This window comes from Lichenostomus cassidix, chromosome 9, assembly GCF_008360975.1.
Source record: "Lichenostomus cassidix isolate B80296 chromosome 9, HeHo_3.0, whole genome shotgun sequence".
Classification (NCBI taxonomy): domain Eukaryota; kingdom Metazoa; phylum Chordata; class Aves; order Passeriformes; family Meliphagidae; genus Lichenostomus; species Lichenostomus cassidix.
In genome coordinates, this window is record NC_139490.1 from 19,339,833 (window position 1) to 19,364,816 (window position 24,984).

The 24,984-nt window shown below is 40.5% G+C and overlaps 1 protein-coding gene and 1 long non-coding RNA gene across 13 annotated transcripts in view; one reads left to right on the forward strand and one right to left on the reverse strand.

The window, feature by feature from the left end:
• The window catches only part of PIK3CB (phosphatidylinositol-4,5-bisphosphate 3-kinase catalytic subunit beta), an 85,736-nt gene extending 65,867 nt beyond the window's left edge, over positions 1-19,869 (forward strand). For all 8 annotated transcript variants that reach the window (XM_085069708.1, XM_085069707.1, XM_085069706.1 and 5 more), the window contains 13 exons: positions 497-550; positions 1,272-1,460; positions 4,161-4,282; positions 5,188-5,331; positions 6,282-6,381; positions 8,588-8,766; positions 9,415-9,524; positions 9,822-9,900; positions 14,886-15,053; positions 15,478-15,601; positions 16,637-16,782; positions 17,631-17,763; positions 18,234-19,869. In XM_085069708.1, coding sequence (XP_084925834.1) covers positions 497-550; positions 1,272-1,460; positions 4,161-4,282; positions 5,188-5,331; positions 6,282-6,381; positions 8,588-8,766; positions 9,415-9,524; positions 9,822-9,900; positions 14,886-15,053; positions 15,478-15,601; positions 16,637-16,782; positions 17,631-17,763; positions 18,234-18,371 — 1,686 coding nt within the window. In that variant the 3' untranslated portion in view covers positions 18,372-19,869. The remainder of the gene's footprint in view (positions 1-496; positions 551-1,271; positions 1,461-4,160; positions 4,283-5,187; positions 5,332-6,281; positions 6,382-8,587; positions 8,767-9,414; positions 9,525-9,821; positions 9,901-14,885; positions 15,054-15,477; positions 15,602-16,636; positions 16,783-17,630; positions 17,764-18,233) is intronic.
• Positions 18,881-24,984, reverse strand: part of LOC146433405 (uncharacterized) — a 78,534-nt gene continuing 72,430 nt past the window's right edge. For 3 of the 5 annotated variants that reach the window (XR_014854104.1, XR_014854103.1, XR_014854099.1), the window contains one exon: positions 18,881-24,979. This is a non-coding gene — a long non-coding RNA (uncharacterized LOC146433405). The remainder of the gene's footprint in view (positions 24,980-24,984) is intronic. The other 2 variants (XR_014854100.1, XR_014854101.1) reach the window with 2 other exon arrangements.

A 24,984-nucleotide genomic window follows, 5' to 3' on the forward strand; every position in this document is an offset into this window, starting at 1 on the left:
AACACTGATTGAGATCATATGGGCAATCGGAGAGCATGGTGAAAAGGACTGGGCTTGGGGATTCATACTGGAATAGAGAGCTAGAAATATGGATCTGTGGGCATGGAAATAGTGCCCTATGACTAAAGGTGAGAAAGCAAAGGGTAACTTGGAGTTAAGGAATTGGTTTGCTATGGTGAAAAGCAAAGAGGAAATGCAGAAACAGAAAGCAAGGTGGCATCAGAAAGACTGTTTAATTTAGCCCAGGAGGGATGGAGAAGGAAATAACTGAGGTCATCATGAGCACTGCTATTCTGGATCTCTTCAGATCTGCAGATGAGAAAAGGGACACTGCACAGAAGTCCATGTCACACGACTGTATATAAAATAGAATAGTGTTGGAACTGTCTAAAAGATAGTGAAATCTCCGTATCTGCTTCATTTCTGTAATGCTTATTCTTTCAATGCAGTCAGATTTGGGTTTAAATCTAATGTATTTAAAACCAACTTTTTACAGATACTTGAAAAGGCAGCTGAGATTGCAAGAAACAGTGACAATGCTGCAATGGCGGTGAGCATCATCTAAAGACTATTCTAAAATTAATTTTCTGGGTTTTTTTGTTTCTTCTGTATTTATCTAGAAATAAATAAGTCAACTGCTCCAATTAAAATTCTGTTGACTCTGTTTTGTTATATGATTCCCTTGGAAATGCCTTAAAATCCAGATATATATATAGATATAGATATGCATTTTCCACTATATTTTGGACTTGTTTATATTTTGTAAAAAAGCTTTACATACTGTATGGATTTGGAACACAGCTAAGGTTTACATTAGATCTGGAAAACAATTTAGAATTAGAAGACAAAAATAAGTGTTTGTCTCCTTGGAAAATGTGTTTTCTTTTGATTGTTGCAAAAGTATTTTTTTGTTTCTACTTAAAAGAAATAATTATACATATATCCATTAAATTTGCTCACTTGAAAAACAAAGTATATGCATCCTAAATGAAAGTGCTCCATGTTGGAGTTGGAAAACAGAAATATTGCCATCTAGTGTCCTTAATTCTAAAGTTTAGTTGCTTTTTCAGAAACTTCTGCACATTGAATTTGGAATCTGTTTTTTACAGTGCTTACAGTAAGAAATCTGAAAAAAAAGGCACAGTTGTCATTCTCATGTTTTTCAGGAGTTTTATTTGATGTTTCCCCTGCTCTAGGATTGCTAATATTTGAGCTATTGTACAAGAATCTTACTGACTTTATCACACCATTATACCTTTCCTGTTTCCTAGGGTCGAGGTGGTAAGAAGTTTTATGTTGTGCTAAAAGATATAATGGAAAGAGATCCTTTATCTCAGCTTTGTGAAAATGAAATGGATCTCATTTGGACTTTGCGATATGACTGTCGTGAAAATTTCCCACAATCATTGCCAAAACTGCTGCTCTCTTTAAAGTGGAACAAACTTGAAGATGTTGCTCAGGTAAGGGAAAAGACCATGATGGTGGGGGAAAATGCTGGAGAAATCATCAGTAAACCATCAGTTAATAGGATTTCTTTCCCTAGTGTAGCCAGTTTGTAATGGTGCTGTTGTATAAACTGGAATTTAGCATTTGACTTCTGCAGCTTGGACATGTAAAGAAGAACTTATTCTCTCAAAATAAAACCCTAAAAACCAAAACCAACATGCATTTCAGACGTCATCTGAATGATGAGAAAGGCACAGTGGATATTTATACAGACTAATTTTAAAATCTTATGCTCAAATACGATCTTAAAAGCAAGAATTTCATAGCCTCACAGACTGATCCAGTGTACCCCCATGCTCCAGCATGGTCAGGTACGTGACCTGAGCAGGGCTGCATGGTCAGCCTGAGCAGGGCTGTGTCCAGCTGGGTTGAAGATGGCAAAAATGTTTTTTATAAGGCTAGTCTAAAAAAACATTTGTAAATCAAGATCTGAAACTAAAACTTCTTGTGAAAATTATTACACTGCTCAAATACCATAGAACCCCACATCTCAGACTGGGTAATTAAACCTCATTGAGGCAGATAGATGGTTTTTCAAAGAGATGTGATATCCATCAGTGGTACAACACACATAATTCTCATCATGTAGCTGTTTGACCAAATAGTCTCTTTAAAGTACCTTTTAAGGACATGAGGCTGGTGCTGTGATACAAGATACATTTTCAGTAAAATTGTTTTATTTGTTTGCTGTACAGATGTGCAAGGTTATTTCACTACAAGGTAAAGAAGTTGGTGTAGCTGCCTTTTGCTGCTGTATTTACCCAAATAGAATCCAACTGATGGGACACTTTTTGGGAATAGGTTGAACTTTAAGATCGGATATGGCTTATAGTAAGACCATCCCTGTTTGATAGACTGATTTGAAAAGTAATTAAATAACAGGTTTGTGGATTGGTATTGAAACCTTTTAGTCAGATTGTGTACAGAGCAGTTTGGGCCAAACACAGGGTGTGGCCTGAGTTAACATGTATAGCACTTGCTCCATGAGGTGAACCCAGGAGTTGTTTTGGTCTTCCTGGCAGAATTCAGATTTGAATGATGCTCGACTTCTTGCAGATTACTCCACTGAAATACTATTTATGTCTTTCCTTGAATATCATTTTTAAAATTTTGAATTGACTTTCTATATTTTTGCTGGTTCTGCACCTGATATAAGTAGGTTGTGTAGAAATTGTGATAGTTTTGTTTTGGAGTCTGTGACTGTGTGTGACAAGCAGAGCTGCTGTTTGCATTTTCAATGTCTGTCTTGTGTAATAAGAATGTGATCAGGGTTAGTATTGCTTGCAGTTTCTGTGTCAGTGTTCCTGCTATGAAAATGTTGGTGGCTGCAGTCCTCAACATTGGCACTGGCATCAGTGGCCCTTGCTGGTCAATAGATTTTTGAGTGTATTTTTTTGTGGGAATCTCACATCTATGTTTACAAACACCTTTAGTTTTACTTTATATCATTATGAACTGTGCATGTGTTCGTACCAATATTTGTCCATGAAAACAGTCAATTGCTCCTTTCCTTCACTTCTGGAGTTGCAACACAGCTACTGGCTTTGTACTGTGATTTACAGCTTCTTGCCTTCTGAATTTCAGAAAATGGATGAATTAATTCAGAATCTGACCCCAAGGTGTATAAATAGTGTTATGAATGTGCCTGTTCAGTGTGGCTGAGAATGTGAACCCATGCGTCTGTCATACTTGAACTGGAAACATGAGTTGACATGTGACATAGAGTAGAAATAAGTTTTTCACTCTAGTAAAACCATTACAGAATCAGGAGAAAAACAAGATCTTCCCAATCATTTGGATTTTATAAGTTGCTACTTAAACATGAGATACCCTTTCCTATATATTAGATAATACAGGTTATTTTTATCACGAGTTATGGATTATTCCTACGGAAAGAAAAATCTTGTGCTGTTGATTCACTGCATTTATACATTCAGATGTGTTTATCTGGAGGAACGCTGCACTGTTTCAGTGATACAACTCTATACATATTAAAAACACTGTCAGCAGGTAGCTGAGACCTTCATTTATTGCAATAAAACCAGTTTGTTTTGTGAGATCTCTAAATGTTTTTCTATTTGGTAGTCCAAAATGATGCATTAGTGTATTCTGTAATGTTTTCCCATTATTGTTATCATTATAGGGATTTTTTATTTGTTTTAATAGCTAACCTGAATTTTTTTTTTTTTTTTTTTTTGCAATTTAAGCTCATCACTCTTCACAGTGAATGTGAAAAAAGGCTCCATCAGTTGAGGTGGACAAATATTTTTGGTAAAAAAAGACCTCTCAACAAAAACTTTTCTTTTTAAATTCTTAGTAGAAAACTTTCCCTGTTACCAACATGGTTATATATTTAAGTGCACTTACAAAACAATTTTATTAAATGCCTGTTTTTAAAAACATATCTGGGGTTACCTAATTTTTGTTTACTGTGTGCTGTGTCTGTGTGAAGAAAGATGTTTTTAAGACTGAAAATTACCTGCATCATTTTAAAGAGTGAGAAACTTAATCAGAAGTGGGTCCAGTCACCCCAAATGATTTCCTCCTTTCTACCCATCCCCTCATGGTATTTGGTCAGCATCTTCTGCTCATTTGAGTGCATTTATGGGCAGTGAGACCCACATGTGTCCTTACCTGTCACCTTTTTGTCACAGCTTCAGGCTCTCCTACAGATCTGGCCCAAGCTGCTGCCCAGAGAGGCCTTGGAGCTGCTGGATTTCAATTACCCTGACCAGTATGTCAGAGAATATGCAGTGGGTTGTTTGAGGCAGATGAGGTATGTAAAGGTTTCTGGGATGCCAAACTGCATTCTGTTTGCTCACAGGAAAAAACAATCCTAAGAGGAAAGAGTTAAACACATTGCCTGCCATGAGTAGGTGGCCAGATAAAGCAGTCTGATTTCTAGACAGGCTCATTGGCAGCTGCATAAAACCACCTTATTCTGACACCTTGTAGTCAATGGTGATTATTTTCCATGTTGCAAGAAGAACCAGTGCACCTTTGTCCCAGAGAGGGTTGGGTGTTCATTCCTATCTTGGGCAAAGGGACAGCGAGAAACTGTGAGAGAAACTTTTTAATAACAAAGGGAGAAATATTCCTGTAGTCAAATACTGTAAAGGCTGACATTCAGCCACCTCCACTCTGTCTCAAGGATTGGCTGTATCATTTAATAGGAATGTAAGCTGTAGCATGTAACAAATACTGAGACAATTCCTGATTTGTTTTTGATTGACAGGAGCCTTCATTCTCTGCAGTTCTTCCCTTATTGCATTTCATTTGCTCTTCACTGTAACCTAGGGCCAGACTTGTGTAACATTATCATTACTACGTATTTCCTGTCCTTGAATTCTGAATTCTCTTTGGTGAATAGTTTAGTGATTAATTTTTTTTTTAATGGTCAAGGGTAGACTTTTGGGAGAAAAAAAAATTATTTTGACTTCTTTCAAATCCAAACAAGCAATTTAGCTGCTGCACTATCTTAAGAATACATCTGGAGTTATTTCCATCTGGCAATTGCACTGAGTTGTGTATTGTCCTTCTCTGTGTGATGGAAAAATTGGGATATATTCTTGCTATTGAAACAAATCTGTCATTGTTAGGTTTGTCATGTGCACCTGAATTTCTGGAGAATCACTAATCTAGCCAGTCTGCTACTAACTGCTTTTATGTATCTCACTCTAGTGATGAAGAGCTCTCCCAGTATCTTCTCCAGCTTGTGCAAGTCCTGAAGTATGAGCCTTTTCTGGATTGTGCACTCTCCAGATTCCTCCTGGAAAGAGCCCTCGGCAACAGGAGGATAGGACAGATGTTGTTCTGGCATCTGAGGTAGGAGTTTTTTTCCTTTTGTCTTTCTAAAACTCTTGAGCCTAATTGGACTTTTAAATATGATTTCTTGAGGACTTTTCCAAATGAGCCATTATCATAGTGCCCCACAAGTCCTCTTTGTTTCTTTATCTTTGCCATCTGTAAATTAGACCTCTCATTAAAAATAAAGTGGTCTGTAATCTACCCTTCGATGAAAATATTCCAAACTGCATTCAGCTCTGACTACCTGATGAGTTCAGTTTATATATAACCCTTAGTGTTTGTTTTGGCTGTGGGTGCAGTAAAAGCACAATATTTATACCTCACAGTTGGGAAAAAATTATTATTGTTGCAAGTCTAACAGAAAATAAAAGCTGCTCTATGTGTTCTTGCTACTTTTGATGAGCAGTTTCATGAATGGCAGAAGCCTTGTAGAGTGGACTGGAATAGGTCGATTCTGTCTTTAGAACACAATTAATTTTAATATTTCTAGCTAAAAAGAGCAAGTGTTACATGAAAATGCGTTGGAGGATAATTTGCTCTGATATAAAGTTCAGTGGTTTGTTTCAAAGTGTTCTCCTTCAGGCAAATTGGGCTTTTCCCTTACAAAGATTAGAGAACAAGTGGTTTAATGTCAGCCCTGCAGTGACTTCTCAGTGCTGCTCTGAACAAAAGTGGGTCTTGAAACAGGTGTTCAGTCACTACCTCTTGGCATGAGCATTGCTGCCTCCAGAGCAGTCCTGGGCCCTGGAACAAGGCTCATGCATCCAAACTGCCCTGTCCTCATAGTCTTCAGCACAGAAGGGTTCTGGCATTTCTTAGGAAATCTGGCTTTGTGTTTCAACTACATGACTGTGGGGTGTTTTAATATTTGTTTGGGTGGGGGTTGTGTTTGTTTTGTTTTTTTTAATGACAGGAACAGCACAGGTCTGTAAATGCTGTGGTCTGATGAGCAGCTTTTCCACTTGCAGGTCAGAGGTTCACATCCCTGCCGTGTCGGTGCAGTTTGGTTTGATACTGGAAGCTTATTGCAGGGGGAATGTGGCTCATATGAAGGTGCTGGCTAAACAGGTAAGGACTTCCTGTCATCCTGACCTATCCAAGCCTGTAACTCCCACCCTTATTCCATTGCTCCTGTGAGTGTGTTGGCTACCTTGACTGAGTTGGGCAGTGCGGAGAAGAAGGAGGCATGAATGACACAGGGAATTACAAGGGCTGAGTGGGTGATGGAGCAGCCTCCATGGCACCAATGGCAGCCAGTGCTGTGGGGCCTCAGAGAGCTGGCTGTACAGTGTTCTGACATGTGTGACACACCTTCAGCAGCGTGTGTGTATTCTGGATGCAGCAGAGACTCTCTGGATTAACTGAAGAAGGGCTTCTGTTCATCTGACCTTTTTCCCCAGTAGGGTTATAGCTTGTTCTAAATTTTACCTAGATTACTCCAGGACAACTTCCTGCAACTTTGGCTTTTGTTAAAAGGTGATGCAAATCACCCACATACTCACTTTAGTGTTAATATAGATCTGTCATTTACACACACATGCAAAACAAAGAGAGAACAAAGGAGAGATCTGTTTGCTTTTAAATACCCTAATAAGCATGAGAAGTTTGTTTTTAAAAACACTGATAAGTGTATCAGCAGATCATTAAGAGGCACTCACAAATCATGTTTGAAGCCTCTAATGCAGTTTTAGTGAGTTAATTTAGATTGTGATCATAAAAATATTTGAAAATTATCTTACTTTGGAGTTATTTACTGTATCAGGCCACAGAGATTCACTCAGTGGGTAACTAACTGATAAGTGAAACTGTGCTTTGGGAGCATGTGGAGCAGGGATTTTCTATCGTGTTCTGTATTGCTGCAGTGCACAGGATGTGGAAAAGACCATCTCTTCCATGTGTGCTTGTTAACATTGTCAAAATCATGAAAAGAGTAGGTGGTGAAATGCTTTAAGCAATAGGCGTAAGGTCAGTAAAGTTTTTGTGCACTTTACAGGAAGCAAATGTCAGTACAATCAAAGAAGGGGCAAAAAAATTCCCAACTGTGCAAACACGGAAGAAATTCAAAGTAGAAATACTTCAAAAAGTTCCTGTTTGTACAACACAGGTTCCATTTTGTTCCCTTGTCACTGGTGTTTGTACAGCTCCTAGAATAGTGGAAAAGCAGAGCGCTTTTGGTTTTGACAGATGGCTGACCTGGCAGGTCTCCACTGCCCAGTTTTATAATCAAACTCCATACAATTTCCACAGCATCCTGCCTGACAGGGTTCAGTCTGTGGGAGGGGTGAGTTTTGACTCAGCACCTTGTAAGTTAGACTGAGGCTTCCTTGTATAGAAAACAGCTTTCATAATTATTACACTGCTGCTGTTTGCTCTAGAATCTGTGTATTGCTCAGCACGTGAACTGTGGCTGGTGCAAACACAGCTGATTGTTTTAAGAACTATTCGGTCAAAACGTTGCTTAAATGTAGAAACTGTATTTGTTGTATGTGCTATCTGGGTTTGTTAGCACAGGGCTTTGCTCTGTCAGTGTTACACATTTACATCATCAGTTTCCGTAGAGATTATGTACCAGGAGAAACTTTGCAAAACAGAAGGGGGAAAAGGGGTTAAACCCGCCTGTAGTATTGCAAACCATTGCCTTGACTTTTTTACCTTAGAAACGTGTAAACTTTGCTTAGCTGAGATGCTATGATTTGGAACAACTTAGTCAGTTAAAGCTTTTGTCTTATGCCTGACTTCAGCGGGATTTTAGTGACAAACATTTAAGACTGTGCTCTGTGGAAATTGTCTGCAAGTGGTCACACGGCTGCGTCTTGTTGGATGCAATTTAATATGAACAATGAAATATCTGCACCCACAGATCATTTCAAGTATTGTCTCAGTTTGTCAGTGTGAAATAAGCAGTATTTCTGTTGACTTCAGTATGTATAGAGGCACCTGTGTTATGTGCTTTGTTGAAACAGGGGACTAAAAACTGAACTTTGAAGAAGGAATTTGTGTTAATGTACCATACATTAAAATGCCTCATTCATTATTTTGGAAATGTTAAGTAGTGCTTTTTAAAGTGAATCAAAGCTTACGAGTTTTCATCTCATCATCTCTGTTAATTATGAAAATGGTATCTCTGAAACATGAGTGACTTAATTTCTGTCCACTATGTCCATTTTTAAAAAGTTGTAGAATTACTAAATACTTGGTTTCATTTTGAAATGGGATTTCACATTATATTATGTCTCAAATTAGAGCAATAACTTTATGATAAAATATCTTTCAGGTGGAAGCCCTCAATAAAATGAAGACTTTAAATAGTCTAATTAAGCTGAATGCCATGAAGCAAAGCAAAGCAAAAGGAAAAGATGCAATGCATACGTGTTTGAAACAAAATGCTTACAGAGAAGCACTTTCTGACCTCCAGTCTCCTCTAAATCCTTCTGTTATACTTTCAGAACTGCAGTAAGTAAAGAATGAGCACAATTTCACTGTAGCTTTGCATGGAAACAGTAGAGCAGAAACACATCCATGTCTGAACTTCCTCTGGCTGCATTGTTCAGCACATGTGCTGCCACAGGGAACTTTTCCTATAGTGACAAAAGGTCTGCTGGGAATCTTGCTGAGGTTAAAGTATCAGTTAAATTAGGAGATTTTTGTGATCCACCATGAAACTTAATGCTCTCTTAGTCCATGCATTACCATGGCTAAATATATTTAAATATAAGCCTAAAAAGTGAATTAGATTGCATTCCTGCTTCTAACAGTGAGCACAAAGGCCACTCAAACTTTTCACAACACTTAAAAATAAACTCTAGAAATTGATGGGGAGGGATATAAAGAAAACAAGGTTCTGGAATGAACACGAGTGTGCCTGATTTCAGGAGTAGAGATACATTCACCAGTCACAGTGTCAAATACATTCCACACGTAACAAATGTGTGCATAGATTGGTAAGTGCTCATGGCCATAGCAGCAGAATGAAAGCAGAGAGAGCATTTAAGTACTTCCAGACTGGAAGTCTACATGTTCTCACATGTTCTGAACCATGTTTAGGTATTTTCAGTTGAATTATTCCTATTTGACTAAAACTTCTGTTGTATTTTCTTCTAGTGTTGAGAAGTGTAGATATATGGATTCTAAAATGAAGCCTCTCTGGATAGTATATAACAACAAAATGTTTGGAGGAGATCTTGTAGGGATCATCTTTAAAAATGGTGATGGTAAGCAATGCTAGAAACTTTAAATTTTTGTTTTTCCTTCATCATTGCCATGTTTGCACTTAAACTGTTACTCTGTTTTGCCATAATGTAAACATGGAGTACTCTGACATCAGTAAACAAGCATCTTCTGACTGAGTTTCAAAGCACAGACATTGCCAGTCAGGATGATATAATTATGATTAATACCAATTTAACCCTTAGGCTGGGTGAGTATTTTTAGATCCCTTTCTCTGAAGGCCTTGGAAACCTGAGGAAGTTGGTGAGAAATTGAAGCAGCAGTTTCACCTCTCGTTGCAGATCTCCGACAGGACATGTTGACACTCCAGATTCTGCGCTTGATGGACATTCTTTGGAAAGAGGCTGGCCTGGATCTCCGGTAAGGATCTCCTGAGGGCTGCTTTGTTTGGGTGGAGGGTCTACTTTCAGAAGTAAAGCTTTCCTGGGTTTAGGAATCTTCTGTATTGTCTCCTTACCACACATCTGCCTGGGTACCCTGAGGTTTGAGCTGTCACAGCCAAGGTGAACAGGCTGTGGGAAGTGTTACCTTCTCTGCTTCCTGCTGTGAGCAGAGCTCTCATTGCTCTTCACACACGTGCTTACAGCCACTGTGAACATCTGCAACTCTGAAGTCACTTTCTCTTGTTGGTAAAACACTGTTTGGATGCCAGAATACATTTTTCCAACCAGAAATATGTTTGCATCTTCCAAAGTCTCTTGCAAAGCAGCTTCGTTACCTTCATATGCTTGGTAAGGTAAACATGACTTCTTTGTAGTAGGAGAGTATTCCAAAAAGCAGCAGTTATCAGTCATTGCTCAGTGCTATCACACAACTTTTTAGTACATGGGAAACTTTTCCACCCAAATCTGTGGACCAGTTTTAGGTAGTATGATTCTCAAATTCTAATTACACTTTAGAAAGTAGTCCTAAAGAAGGTACTGGGTGTCACATTATTATAGACCATTTTTAGCCATAAATTAAATTTTGTATGCCTGTGCAAGACCTGTGACCCTGTATTTAATTTTTAAGTGTTATTTACAAGTCTAGAAGTACTTACATCTAAAATTACCTGAATTACTTTATTTAGATTCTCTGAGCTCTTTTCAAATTTTCAAGCATAATCATGGGAACTATATGAGGTATGTAACCTCAGCACAGATAAGTGAATTTATAAACCTGTTACTTATACTGCTTAAGGAAAGGTGGGAATGTGAATTACAAATTGCTTCAGGAAATGTACATTTGCGATGAGGTAGTTAAGTGTGTGTGAAGTTGAACACTGACTTGAGGAAAACTTTGATAATTTATATCATTACAAATTGACTATGAGGAGACTGATCCAGCATTTGGGGGCAAGGACAGCTTCTGGCAGCTGTGGAATCCCAGATGAGGCATTCTTCAGTAGCTGCCTTCCCAGAAGCTGAGTTTGTGGTTCCAGCCTGGGCCACACACCATGCCTAGCAAACAGGAATAGTGATTAGAGTCATCAAATATGCTTTTCCTGACTAAGGCATTTTTTTTAAACTCAATAAAGGAAAACTAAAAAGTAGCTCTGATGTCCAAGATTTTTCTTAAAACTCTGAGGAGAAAAAAAAGGAGAAAGGGGAAGTTCCTAGTGAGAACTGAAGTTCTATATTTGGCCTCTTCCATTTATTTGCTTAACTGGGAGCATCTTCCTTCCATTCATCCTCCCATAGTTACCATTATAAAATAAAATTGTGGGACTGAGGCAGGGTTACAATTCAGTGTCTGTTAAAGAGATTAATCAGGCACTTGCCAAGAGGAGGCTCTGAAGTGACCTTCCTTGGAAACAGAATTGGACAAAACATCACTCTGAACACCCAGAACATGAGCACACAGCTGTGAGGGTGAGGCTTTGTCATCTCCATGTTATAGCCTGCACGTCTCTCAAGAAGAGAACTGCAGAATCCATGAAGCACCAGGGGTGGTGATGAGTTCTTTGCCATGTTCCTCAGTCAGGACATGTTGGCTACTTTTTGTTTGGGTGAGAGGCATTGTCTCAGAAAAGTAGCGTCAAAGAGCTGCTGTTGTGAAAAATTCAGTGTCATATGCCCATACCAAAGAGTGCAGTCTTTGCTTCTTGCCCTGTATCATCCTTAGTTTCCCTGAATTATTTCCATTTGTGGATGCATGATGGATTTTGCACTTTTCAGCTTTTTCCACTACAGAGAGTCTGGTAACTCCAGCCAAGTAAAAGCAGGACTTCTCCCTTGTGCCAGCAGTGTCAGAGCAGAAGTTCTTGCTGTTGCCTCTCTCTTTCCATCAGTCATGTTTTGCCCCAAGCAGACTGTACAGCTCCCATGAGGCATGGATCAAATGGCAGCCAATGCACTGCTGTCAGAGCTGGGAACAGGATCAATTCCCTTCTAATTGCACTGTGATCCACACTCAGTTGTTTAGCAGTGATTTAAAATGAAATCTTAGCTCAGTCTGTGTCTAAAGCAAGCATGATATTCCCAGTGAGATTTTTCAGCTCTATAGAGGAATGCCAAATATATATAGATTTTGAGAGCTGAAAGAGGAGAAATGTTTGTTTGTTTGTTTAACTGTCAGCTAATTTTTCTGGTGGGTGACAAACAGGGCAGGGGTGTGTCAAAGGGGACACCTGTGTGCAGGAGGATGGAACCATGTGCTGCTGTAGGTCCTTCATCCTGGGCTCTCACTGTGTGCCCAGCTGAGGAAAACCTGGGGTGCAGGTTGGATCTGCATCCCAGAACAGAGGCAGCCGTGAGTGCCAAGGGGCAGCACCCAGACACACACTGACATGTACAGCAGTCTGCCTTGGGTCAGTTCACCTCAAACATCAGTCAAGTAGCACAGAGAAATGAACAAAGCAAAAAGCATATTTTTCGGTTAATCCCCACCCCTTAATTTCTAAGATAAACTTTTACCTGAATGTTGAGCAGGAAATAGTTGGCCTATTACAAATACATGTTACAACAGAGAAGCATAACATCTGTCTTCCCAAAGATGCTGTGGGGTCTGTGGTGCTGCACCTCTCAGGAAAATCCTTGCATCAAAAAGTGTTTTGGCTGCCTTACCTGTCTTAGAGTGTCAAAGTTGTGTTAATGGACAAACTAGTAAAGTAACAGAAACAGAAAATCATGAAATGGAGGAGTTTGATCGATATCAGGTCATTTTTGCTGTTGTAAATGGTCATAAAATATTTAAAACTTGGTTATTTTTTGGACAGATATGGGACATTTTTTGTTTCCATGTCGGTCTATAGTAGATTTTCATTTTCATCTCCCTTACACGTGTGAGATCTGAGGTTACACCACTGTGTATGAATGAAATCAGAGTTCACACGCACTGAAAAATGCATTTGTTACAACTCTAAAGAATGTCATCATTTTTAAAGTATTGGACCTGAAGTTACACAGAATGTGTTGATAAATCCACCAGTATTTTGTGTGTGTTCGGAAGGACACTGCTTTGGAGAATTAAGCACTTGAAATAAAGAACAGTTTTAAATGAGTGAAGAGAATTTTCTGTCCTGCCCAGGATTGCAATATTGATCTGTCCGTGGCTTTTGCTGGCTTTAAAAAGCAGGGAGCATATCCTGCTGACAGATGTTGAAGTCAGAAAGACCAGGATGAGATGGAAAGGGCCCAGAGGATTTGTCCCTAACTTGACTCCTGTCAAACTGCCTCTCTGACAAGGATGTTTTTTCCTCCAGTTGTAAGCACACAGCCCTCAAGGGGCTGAAGGCTTTCATCATTGCTTGCTTTTGAAGGGGAAGTTGTTGGCCATGTGCCCAGTTCAGCTGTGAGTAGGGTGGGTTGAAATGCCGTGGAAGAAGGCCAGCGTGCACTTTAACCTGGCGAGATTTGGCTCCCAGTTGTGGTGTCGTGATAAGGATGGGCAGAGCTTCCTCGCATGGTGAGCGCCAGTGTGCGGCAATTCCAGAGCCTCCTGCTCCTTAGGACAGCCTCTGCTCCGGGGAGCTGGGCTGGGCTGGGATAGGGATCACAATGGAAATGGGAAGAACGTTCCAAATCTACACTTCTTTTTTGTTGTTTTGAAGTTGAGTGCTCTTGAAATACCCTGTTGAATCTGGTTTTCAGTTCACTTTGTTGCCAGTGGAGAAGAATCTTAGACTATATAGTTACTGCTACTTGCACCACTTCAGTTGTGTTATCCCTGAGGTGGAGAAACTGCTCGGTTCCCTGATAGCAATAAGGCAAAAAAGTTGTGTTTAATTTTGTATGGAATTTTATTTATTTTTCTTCTATGGCTTGGGGTAATAGGCTGTGTCAGTTAAAAGATGTAGTTATGCTTCGTGGCAATCAAATTTAATATTTGTTTTATATATAAATACTAATGACAGCTTCACTAGCAGTACTTTATGTATATATATATGTATGTCTGTATGCACACACATCAATTTAACATGTCCTACAGTTGTTTCATACAGCTCTGTAAGTCAGTGAGTGCTGGTCTATAGCTTGTGTACTGCAGTGCAGATTTTTGTGGGCATCCCTTCTCTTATACATGGATCATGACCACAATGGAGATAATATTCTTGGCCTGAACTGCCTGGCACAAGAATAGACACCTCGATTTGTGATGCAATGCCTTTGAAAAGTTTGCTGTAAGTTTCCATTGCATACACTGAGCTCCCATCTCATGGGATGTTGCCATTCCATTTAGCTTTTTAAGCACCTGGAGTGAGGATATGTATTGAAAAAAAATATATTTATCTATTTAGACACATCTCTCCTCGATTTACATCTTTAGCTGTGTCTTATTGTAATGCAGTGATGTTGTTGGAGGTATTTTCACTTGTCACAGTATGTGAATGCACAGGTGTGTTCTGAGATACCAGGAGAGTTCCAATATGTATTTCCATTTTCCATTGGGTTTCTGTGCTTCAATTTAGTAAGAGCTGGAAAACATTCTTCATGTTAATACTTAGAAGAATTTCTAGCATTTTCATTTGAAGTAGGAAGAAGATGGAAAAGGCTAAGATCCTCTTTTCCAGTTCCAGCAATAATTTATCGGGAACGAACTGGAGTGAGTCAGTGTCTCTCCAAGAAGAATTCACAAATGCAGGCACGGCGCTCCCTCTGTGGGTCGTCCTGAGAAATTACAAGTAACGGGATTCCCGGGTATAAGGGGAAAATCGGGCTTTTAAAAATTTCTCTCTTTTTTTTTGCATATATGTACATAATAGGAAAAATTAATGTTTTAAATGTATTGCTGTTCTTTTACCTTAACAAGCAATTCCTGTATATTATTGTTAGAGTGTTCAAATGAGTATTTAGCTGCCTCAAAAAAATTGATGCACTAAAAATACACTTTGCTGTTTTAGATTCTAACATGATTTTGTTTCATTTCAGGATATTGCCATATGGCTGTTTAGCAACTGGAGATCACTCTGGCCTTATTGAGGCTGTTTCTAGTTCAGAAACCATTGCTGACATTCAGTTAAACAGCAGCAATGTTGCTGCAGCTGCTGCCTTCAACAAGGATGCCCTCTTGAACTGGCTGAAGGAATACAATTTAGGGTAATTTCTACAGTTATTCTCTCTCAACTGTAGGATAAGCTACAAAATTCCTCTTAAGTTTCTCCTTCAATGTTCAGGAAGGTGGGGTTTTTGCTAATTGTTGTTCTAGTATGTCAAATTCTGACTGAGATTCATGGTCCCCTTGGGCCTGGCATTTGCAGCATTTTGGCTGTGTGTTGTTGAGTAAGTTATATTACATTTGGCAACATAAACCCAAGAAAACTACAGTGGTCTTGAGTCTTGATGTTGCCTTTCACATTGCTTATTCTCCATAGCTACTTGTACAGTATTTTTTCTCAAGTACTTCTGGTTTTACAGCATCCTGATGGACTTCTGGTTTAAACAAGTAAAAATCCTTTTTGAGGTCAAGGCATGACCTGAATATCAGTAGTGTGCACTAACACAATTTTCTTTGTGGTTACAGAGAGGACTTGGATCGAGCCATTGAAGAATTTACTCTATCTTGTGCTGGCTACTGTGTAGCTACATATGTACTGGGAATTGGTGACAGACACAGTGACAACATCATGGTCAGGAAAAACGGGCAGGTAAAAATCCCTTCTGTAGACAGAATGACTTTGGTGTGTCTGGTGTGCAAGAGTTATCTTGAGAACTTGTAATTTCTTTAGTGCCTTGGTGAAAGGAAAGCCACACATGGTTAGAACTGATGTCTGTGGTTCACTGAGAACTGGAGAGAGCTTCAAGGAAAGGAAATGTAATGCTGGTGGAAGGACAGAGCAATGCCTGTTCTGTCAGCAATTCTGTATGGAGTGAGGCTGTTCTGTAGAGCTGCTTCAGAACATCCAAGAGGCCTTTTAATGGTTCAGATTTATTGAATAAAAGTGGTCTTAGAGTATGTTGCAAAATACCACCCTTAAAAATCCATGAATTGCATTTTGGAGCAGTGTAGTGTCCCTCAAATGAGTCTCTACAGCTCAGCCCTGCAGAAATGCTCTAGTGTGGAACTCAGTACCAGCACAGTGCTGTGCACTCAGAACCTGGGTGAGCTCTTTGATATGTACTTTCTTCATTGTTACTCTGTACTGTAACTTGCCTGATTTAATTGAAACTATTCCACCTAGAAAACTAGCAAGGGTTGTAAAATTGAGAGTTTTACAGACGTTTGCACTATTATTTTAAGTTTGTACCTCCTGGAAGAAGCTGAAATGCCCTTATCTTTGATTCTAACAGGGGGAACTGCCACGGGTTCCTTGAGATCAACTCAGTTCTGCTATCTTTGCCTATGTGTAGGCAGGCCTTGGATATGATGTTGAGCCTCATGGGCTCATCCTTGGGCTCATTTTTCTGTCTGATACTGCCACTGCAGCAGCAGCTTAAACCTGAGAGAATCTTTTGCACACTGATTTGCTGCAGTGGTCACTCATAAGAGCATGGGTGCTATCACTGACTTTTAATCTTGAGATGTTTTAGAGCTAAATACTCCAAAGGGTTGAAACCATGGGCTGTTGAGGGTCACATTAGGAGTTAACTGTTTCTCATACCAGCATCCTGTAGAGATATCAGAAAAGTGACATATTTCACTGGAGAAGATGATTTTCACTTGTTTTTTTGTTTCTGTTTAGCTCTTTCACATAGATTTTGGGCATATTCTCGGAAACTTTAAGTCCAAGTTTGGAATTAAAAGGGAACGGGTACCTTTCATACTCACCTATGATTTCATTCATGTTATTCAGCAAGGAAAAACAGGGAACACAGAAAAATTTGGTCGGTGAGTGTTATTTTGATCTATTTGTAATTGAGTTGATAATTTCCAGCATACCAGAACCTATCTGGGTTTGGTTTGCTCATTTGCACTTGTGTGGAAGTGTGCCAACACACATTTACAGGACTGTCTGTTGCTCTCCCTGAGCTGGAATGTCCGCAGATCGCAACAGAACCAGAAGCTGCAGCTCTCTATTGCTTTAGATCTCCAAGAGCAGGAGGTGCAGGTTCTGCTGGGCTCAGCTCTTTGCCTTCAGCAGCTCTGGGCTCTAGGCAGGGCTGCCAAGCTGTTGTTGAAGCAAGGTGCAGCACTGCCCTTAGGAACAGGCTCCCTTCTGCCCTTCCCATCCATCAGGGCCTGTTCACTGTGCTATCCCCATCCTGGCCTTGCTGGGATGTTTGGCATAAAGAGCCACGTGCTCATATCCACCAGCCCTGGCAGTCAGTTCAGTTTTGACCATGGAAGGAATTAGAGACAACAGAGGTTAGAGACAGGCTGGATTGGTACAGAGGGACTGCTGTAGATCTTTGGCTTTTCCACTGCAGCCCACCCTTGAAGGATCATCAGGGCATGTCACCTAACAAATTCTCAGGGAGATGGGACACTGCCATGACCTCTGACACTTCTGTTCTTTCTGGACAACAGCTGCTGGTGGTGTTTTGCACCAAGGGCTTGGTGGAGAGACATGGGATATGTTTGTGAGAATGCACTGGGGGTTCTGCAGACACCTCTGTCCTTTCTGTTGCTGCCCTCCTACAGTCTGTATTTCTTAGAGCAGATAACAAATTGTGGCCATGGTTGCATTATTTCCATCTGTGTAAGCTCTGCCATGTTGTGCTCCTGGTTGGACACAGGTTCCGGCAGTACTGTGAGGAAGCCTACCTGATCCTGCGCAAGCATGGGAACCTATTTATTACCCTCTTTGCACTGATGTTGACTGCAGGGCTGCCAGAGCTGACCTCTGTCAAGGACATCCAGTATCTCAAGGTAAAGTAAGATCTACAGCTCAGCAGGATTGGCATTTTTCCAGGATGTCAATTTTTGATTCCAAGATTAATATATTTTGTTTTCCATTTCTGTCAAGATTTCCACTCAGTCCTCAAAACTTTCTTTTTCAGCTCTGTCAAACAAGGTCTGTAGTCAGTCCTAGTGCTTAAAGGATCAGTTCAGGATCCCAGTGTCTTAAATGGAGTCATCTCAGGGGTGTTTTACATCTTGGTTCATGCACAAGCATAGACTTGTAAAGGTGAAAATTATTTGCTTCATTCTTTTTCAATTTTATATTTAAACCCAGGAAGATGTATTATTTAAACCAACTGATGTATTGCTCAATGAAGAGTAAGTGAAAAAGTCTCAAACCAGAACAAAACAGACTTGAGGCTTATGTTAAAAGGTGAAGGAGGCTTTAACTGTGTTTTTTAAAATTCCTAACAGTACTTGTTTTCCTGTTGTCTTAGGACTCCCTTGCCTTAGGGAAGAGTGAGGAAGAAGCACTAAAACAGTTTAAGCAAAAGTTTGATGAAGCTCTACGGGAAAGTTGGACTACTAAAGTGAACTGGATGGCTCACACTGTTAGAAAAGACTACAGGTCCTAGAAGATTCTGGCATTTGCACTAAGCTGAAGGTTACCTTGATAAGTGTTTGTAAAGGTTTCTGTCGTATGGACCAACAAACTTTAGGAAGCGTTGGGACAACGCTCTCGGGCACATGGTGGTTCTTGGGGAGTCCCACACAGGGCCAGGAGTTGGACTCTGATCCTCATGGGTCCCTTCCAACTCAGCACATGCTATGATCCTATGAACTGATTCAAAACAAGAAAGGAAACAACGACAAAACAAACGGACTGAAATAATCCCTGAGTCTTTTGCACTCTGCTTCTGAATGCTTGGTTCCAAGATTGTCTACAATTAGTGAACATCCTGGATAATCAGTTCCTGCTGACTTTGCACGCTGAGAGCTACTAGGCATTTTTTAAAATTCTTTGGTACTTTATGGAGGTGTAAATATTTGTTTTTTACGTTAGGGTAATGTGCTCTAACATATCCTCAGGAGGTTTGAAGACCTCTGACAGAACTGTTCTTTGTTTAAAGTTAGGACTTGAAGAGTACATTTTTTTTTTTATATCCTAATCTGGCTAAAAATGAGTGTATTGTGTATATTTTTCATATGACCTCTGCCCTACTGGCACAGATGCATTAATTCTACTGTAAATAGCAACCATGGTATCACTGTACTGCAGGGAGCTGCTCCATGACTCGTGCTGCTGCCCAAGGAAGGGTGGGTGTTTGGAGGGTGCAGGGAGACCTCTGAGAATGAGGCAGCATCCAGATGTTCAGGGTTGCACAACTTTGTTCCTCTGACTTAACACACAAAAGAAGCCTTTCAGAATGAGGAAGGTTAGGCCAATTCCAAACGTGCCTGAGAATCCCTCGATGGTTCCAGCCTCCCACTCAGCCGCTGGGGCTTTGTCTTCAGCTCCCAGAGGGGCACAGTTTGGTTTGGTTTTAGCAAGAACCTCCTTCCAGCCTTACACAGAAATTCAGATCTCAGATCAGTCGTTCCCTGCAAAATGTACTGACTTATGTAAGGGATGTCTTCATTAAATATATTACACAAAGTGATTTTAGAGCATACATACCAAAAACCCGAAATGTTTGGAAAAGCAAGTGTTTATGGGAAAAGATCATTTCACAGAACACCAATGCAAAGTCATTGATCTTTTCTCTCTGTATTTATTAAAAGCTTGCAGTAATGTTGCTTTACCAAGATATATATGTTGAAGATGGTTGCTGAAGAAACTGGATTTGTTTTAATTTATTTAGTGAGGTACCAGGCTTTTAGGTGCTTAAATGGAGAGCAAATTTGTTACGTGCAATAGGGAACTGCTGGTTAAAAGATGTAACAAACTGTTCCTGAACATCAGCAAGAGAGGTTTTAACTACTGCTTGTTCTCCAACGAACACTGGTAGCTCTTGATTCTTGTGGACATTTGAAAGAGAATTAAACATATATATTTACTTTTTGACTAAACAGTTGTTCTGCATAGAAAAGTTGGATTATGTAGGAATTTAATTAAAGTTGGTTTTACTTTGTTGAGAGTGTTTTATTTTGGTTGGCTTGGGGTTTCCTTGTTTCTTTTAGAGGTTAAGAGCCTGTGTGGAGTTAGGGTAGCATTCTAGCATTGATTCTCTTGTCCTCACCCTTTGGGCTTATCTGTCTGAAAAGACATCTGCATCTAGAATATTCTGATAGTGACAAGTGGTATATAGGTTGATTTTGTTTGGTTTAGTTGTTTGGGGGTTTTTTTCTATATGGTATAGTAACATTTAAAGTGTGATATGTGCTTTTTTTTTAGTTCTTTCTATAGCAGATGGCAGGAAAGTTAAAGAGAAACTATGTTGCAGGTGAGAGCTCTGAAAACTGTAATTTCATCCTCAGATAATTCCCAGCATATGAATTCGCATAAGGAATTTTTCCTGGACACATTTTTCTGTGAGACAGAGTACTTGGACATCTCTGGTCTTGCTGAGGGAGACATCACCTTTCCCAGAACTTTGAGATGAAGTTGGCAAGTGCACCTTGGCTGCCTGGGGTTGTTGTGCATGGAATCACAACAAGGAATCTGAGAGGAGGGAGCACAATGGCATCTTTATTTCCTTTATTTCTGCAGCTAAAGAGGCAACTCAGCTCCATGTTCCACCCCAGACTTTCTGTAAGACTTGGAGCAGGTGGTTCAAGTCTTTGCCTCCAGCTCCCCTCTGCAAAACTGCAGGTGAGAGCATTGACCTCTGGATGCAGGAACACTTTCCCTCCCTCCTGTACCACTGGGATTTCTGCACAGTGAAGACATTTTGTCTTCATCTTTTGAGAGATGATTAGGAAATGCTACTTCTGTTCAGAATTTGTGTTAATAGCCCTTGAATGGCTGTGTTGTGTTTGGTGGTCTTCACCTTCTCTATGTTTACTCTTGGCAATTATTTAACAAGAATGGGGAAAGAAAGAGCTGTTAAATGGTCTAGTTTTGTGTTTGGCAGCAAAGACAAGGATACATTTTCCTTGTGTGTATCGATCTTGATCTTCAAATAGCTGAGAAGAGATCCCATCTCACGGGAATGCTTTCCAAGCTGACCTTGCAGGGCTGAACCTGACAGGAAGCAGCATTTACCAGGTCACCACAATTAATTTTGTGATACCTTCATGTTAAGTCTTGAGCAGAGTCCTGCTTTGCTGAATTGTATTAGTAAAGAGATCACCACTTTCCCTGGTTTTCATCACACTTGCTACAGCCTATGGCATACAGACTTCCATTCAGAAAACAAATAAATAAATTAACTGCATTGTGAAAATTCAAAGGAGAGAGAGTTTGTCCCTCCACTGTTTGTCATCCAAGAGAAGACTGGAATTTTGGTACATCAGTCCATTGATTATTTCTGTACTTACCTCCCAGTACCCAGCTCTAGTACTAAAATGGTAGGTTAATTAGGGCTGATTCAGATCATACTGTTTTAGACCATTTTCAGAATTCAGAAGTCATCAAATGGTAGGGTTATAGTAAGAGAATTTAAAGATTTTTGTGTTGAACTTTCAGTTCACGTGGTCTCATGTTATGTTAATTACCTTTCTTTCTACATGTCCACTGGAAAAATGAGTTTTCTTTCTCAGGGCATTCATTGTATGTGGCAGAAGGAAAAGCTGCCCAGGTTGCTTTAAAAACCACAGCAGAAATTGGGTATATGCATTTTGTAAATTATGCTTATTTGTTCTGGTTTATTATTGATTGCATCATTACCTAATGGGTTTGCTTTCTTTACCTTTAGTCACTTGATTTGTGACAAATGGTGACAGCTGCTACTTTTACACTCCTGCTTGTCTTGTGTTGGACTTCTAGGGAAAGAGCTCCCATGGATTTGCCCCTCAGCTGTGGAGTTGCTTCCTTTCCCCTTCATGCTTGTATTGGTTGTTTTGGCAATGGTGAGTTGATTGTCAAGTCACTCACATTCCAGTAAATGCCTTGGATGGAGCCCATTCCTGTATTTAATATAATAGAGTCCAATATTCCTCTTTAATCTCCTAGAGCTATTGAAATCAGATAATTAAATAGTAGAGGCTCTTAATAATAGATATGTCAGGCTATATCATAGCTTTATTCTGTAGGATTTCAAGCCCAAATCTTTTAAATGTGTAATCAGTACTTCTATTATTATTCTCTCACAATATAGTGTAATAATGTAATTATGTGTCTGAGCCAGCTTTAAAATCTAAACCTGAAATCCTCTGCTAACATATAATAATTTTAAAAATTACTTGTCTGGCATGACACTGCCAAGAGCTGAGGGAGTGGAGCTGTTCTGGTGGTTGGGTGTCAGTAGGTGTGGCCAGAGGAGGGGACAATGCCCTATTGCTCTTTGGTCTGACTGTTTGCATGGGGCTGTGGAGTTTTATAGACAAAAGGACCTCATTGTGGAGTGGCTGATGAGATAAAAGCCAGGCTAAGCTCAAGGTAGAGGTTCTAGTGCCTGACCTCGATGCCACACACATTAGCCCACATGTGGGAGGAACAAACACAGTTGCAAGCAGATCTCCACAGCAAATTTTGGTACCAATCTAGGACAGGTGCAGTGTTTTAACAGCTGCTGAGAAAACAAGTATGATATTGTCTGTGCTGCCTTAGTGCATAATGAAAATGTTGTGGTTATTCTCCCCAAACATGACTTCATGACTGACAGAGGAGAGGGGAGGTGCTCCTGCCAGTGCTGAGCAGGGAATTGATTCACCCTGCCCGTGTTACCAGCTGCCCTTCAAACAGCACAGCACAACAGCATTAATCGAGACAAGAGAAAGCTTCTCTCTAATGAGCTGGGTTTGCACACTGCTGCTACTTGGATGCCTTTCCAGCCTAATAGCCCACATGATGAGCCTTTAGCAAGCCGCAACAGAAATCCTACCAGGCAGATGCTGATAGAACTTTATTTGTTCTGTCCCTTCTGGAACACTTGGCTAAAGGCTCAATCATGGGACCTATTTGAGCTGATTTTACTGTATGGAACTGTAGGATTTAAAATAATGCTGTTTTGATGAGCTTGTCCTTCATCCTTTCAGTCTCTCACTGCTCTTCCTCAGGTGATTGTCTGGTGAAGTCTCCTCTGGATTGCCTGATGAAGAGCAATAGGGATGAATATACATTTCTTAAGTAATGGCATAAGTAAGTAATTTCTTTCCTTACACTTAGGAAAGCCGTGAAAGATCCAGTTTAAGAATAGCAGTCCCAGAGAAATGGAAAAGGTTAATTCTGGTTTGCCAGGCACTATTCAGCTTTTATGAAGCAGAAGAAGTGACCATCAAATACCATGGAAATGGGGATTTGGAGGAATTAAGGCCCTTGTAGAACAAGGATGTTCATGAGATCTAATTTTTGGTTTTAGAGGTCTGCATTTGGGCAGGAAGTCTGGGCACTTGCTGGAAGTGTGCAGAACCAGTGAAGTCTGGGCAGAAGGGAGGAGTCTGGTAGTGGTTCATTCCAGTTTGTGAACCTGCCTAAGGCTTTGTCCTACATAAGGTACCTAATGGGCTTTGTCCTGGGAGCTTTCAGCAGCTCAGTCTAGTTTCTGAAATGGTCTCTGTACCTCTTGCATAAGGAGCATTGAGTATTTGACATTCGACAAAGGAAGCTGAGCAGTATTGTTCAAGGCTCTCTGGAGCACAGGAATGTTGTATATGTGGCTCTGAATTCCTCCTCTTGAAACTGTTTTCTGGTTGTTGGAAACAAAACATGAGAATAGATGGCATAGCTCAGTCAAAGTATTCCCTAGGGATAGAAAAAAAACCCCACCTGAATTCGAGTCACCTTGCCAAACATTCATTCGAACAAAAATGGAACAGCTCCAAAAGAGGAGTGGGAAGGACAGAGAAAGTCCTTTTACCTATGGACTTGTGATTTTTGAATTTAGGAAAACGAGAGATGAAACAAAGGCCCAAACTTCCTAGACTGTGTTCTGCTTTGCTAAATAGAAGAGCCCTTAGTATTAATGGGAGTGGGAGACTAAGTCTGTTTAGCCTGATCCCTACCAAAATGCAAGGAATTAATCCTGCGTATAGCTTTGTGCCCATTGGCATGGGAGGAAAAGGTGCATGCTGCTACACTTGGGATAATCTGTTCCAGAGGCTACTTCCAGCCTTCACCTGTATTTAGGAATTCCAGAGTAGTAAATAGGCTTGTGTATGCCAGGACCTTAATGCCTCCCACCCCTACCAGAGAGCCTTGGCCTGTTATCTGGAGCTACACTACACTGTTTTAAGAACTGCTTAAAAATACTGGTTTGGGTTTAAGAACCCAAAGAAGGCTTAAATACTTTGTGAGTTGTGATTATTGTTGCTCTTTTTAAGGTAAGGTGCTGGATCACAAATGAGATGCTGAAAGCCTGTGAAAGTTTGGAAATTCTAGAAGGGAATTTGTATGTGACCTGCAATCCTTGTGGCCAGGACAGCTTTTAGAAACCCCTTTCTCCCATAAAGCTGTATATCTTAGCTAGTTAATTTAAAAATAAAGCATTTAATATTCCAGACCACAAACAACACTGGCAAACAAAGGTATTGCAAGTGTAATGCACCTAGTGGTTCTGCATGTAATAGTCACGCTTGCTTTTGCAGCTCAGTGGGATAATCTTGTTTCCTTGAGAGGAAAAGGAAAGCTCTAGAGAGTATTTCTGAAACAATTCCCTGTCCTGAACAGCTGAGACATTTTTAGATTACAGATCTTTCTTTGCAGGTTTTGTGCTGGTTAAATGAGTGCATGTGCTACATACAGACTGAACTACGGAGCGGCTGCGGTTGCTGAGGCTGCACAGACCTTGCACAGGCCCAGGATCCAGTCATCCTGCTGGATCCCAGCTCAGCCTTTGGGATGGGGTCAGGTACTGGCAGGGCCCCCACACCAAAGCTTCCATCTCCTGCCCACAGTCACCAGAGCAGGGCTGTGACCCCTCCCGTGTCATAGTGGTCGAGCAGGCTGTGGGCGATGAAGCCGCGCTCCGAGTGCAGGGTGCCGCATTTCCGGCACAGCAGGATTTCGCATTTCGGGCACATCTTCCCGGAGTGCGGCTGCCTCAGAGAACACACTTCCTCCCGCGCCGGCTTCAGCCTCTTGGAACCTTTCCTGTGTAAACATCTCCGCTTGTCTTCTGAAAGCTGGCTTCTTCCCTGAGGGCTGGA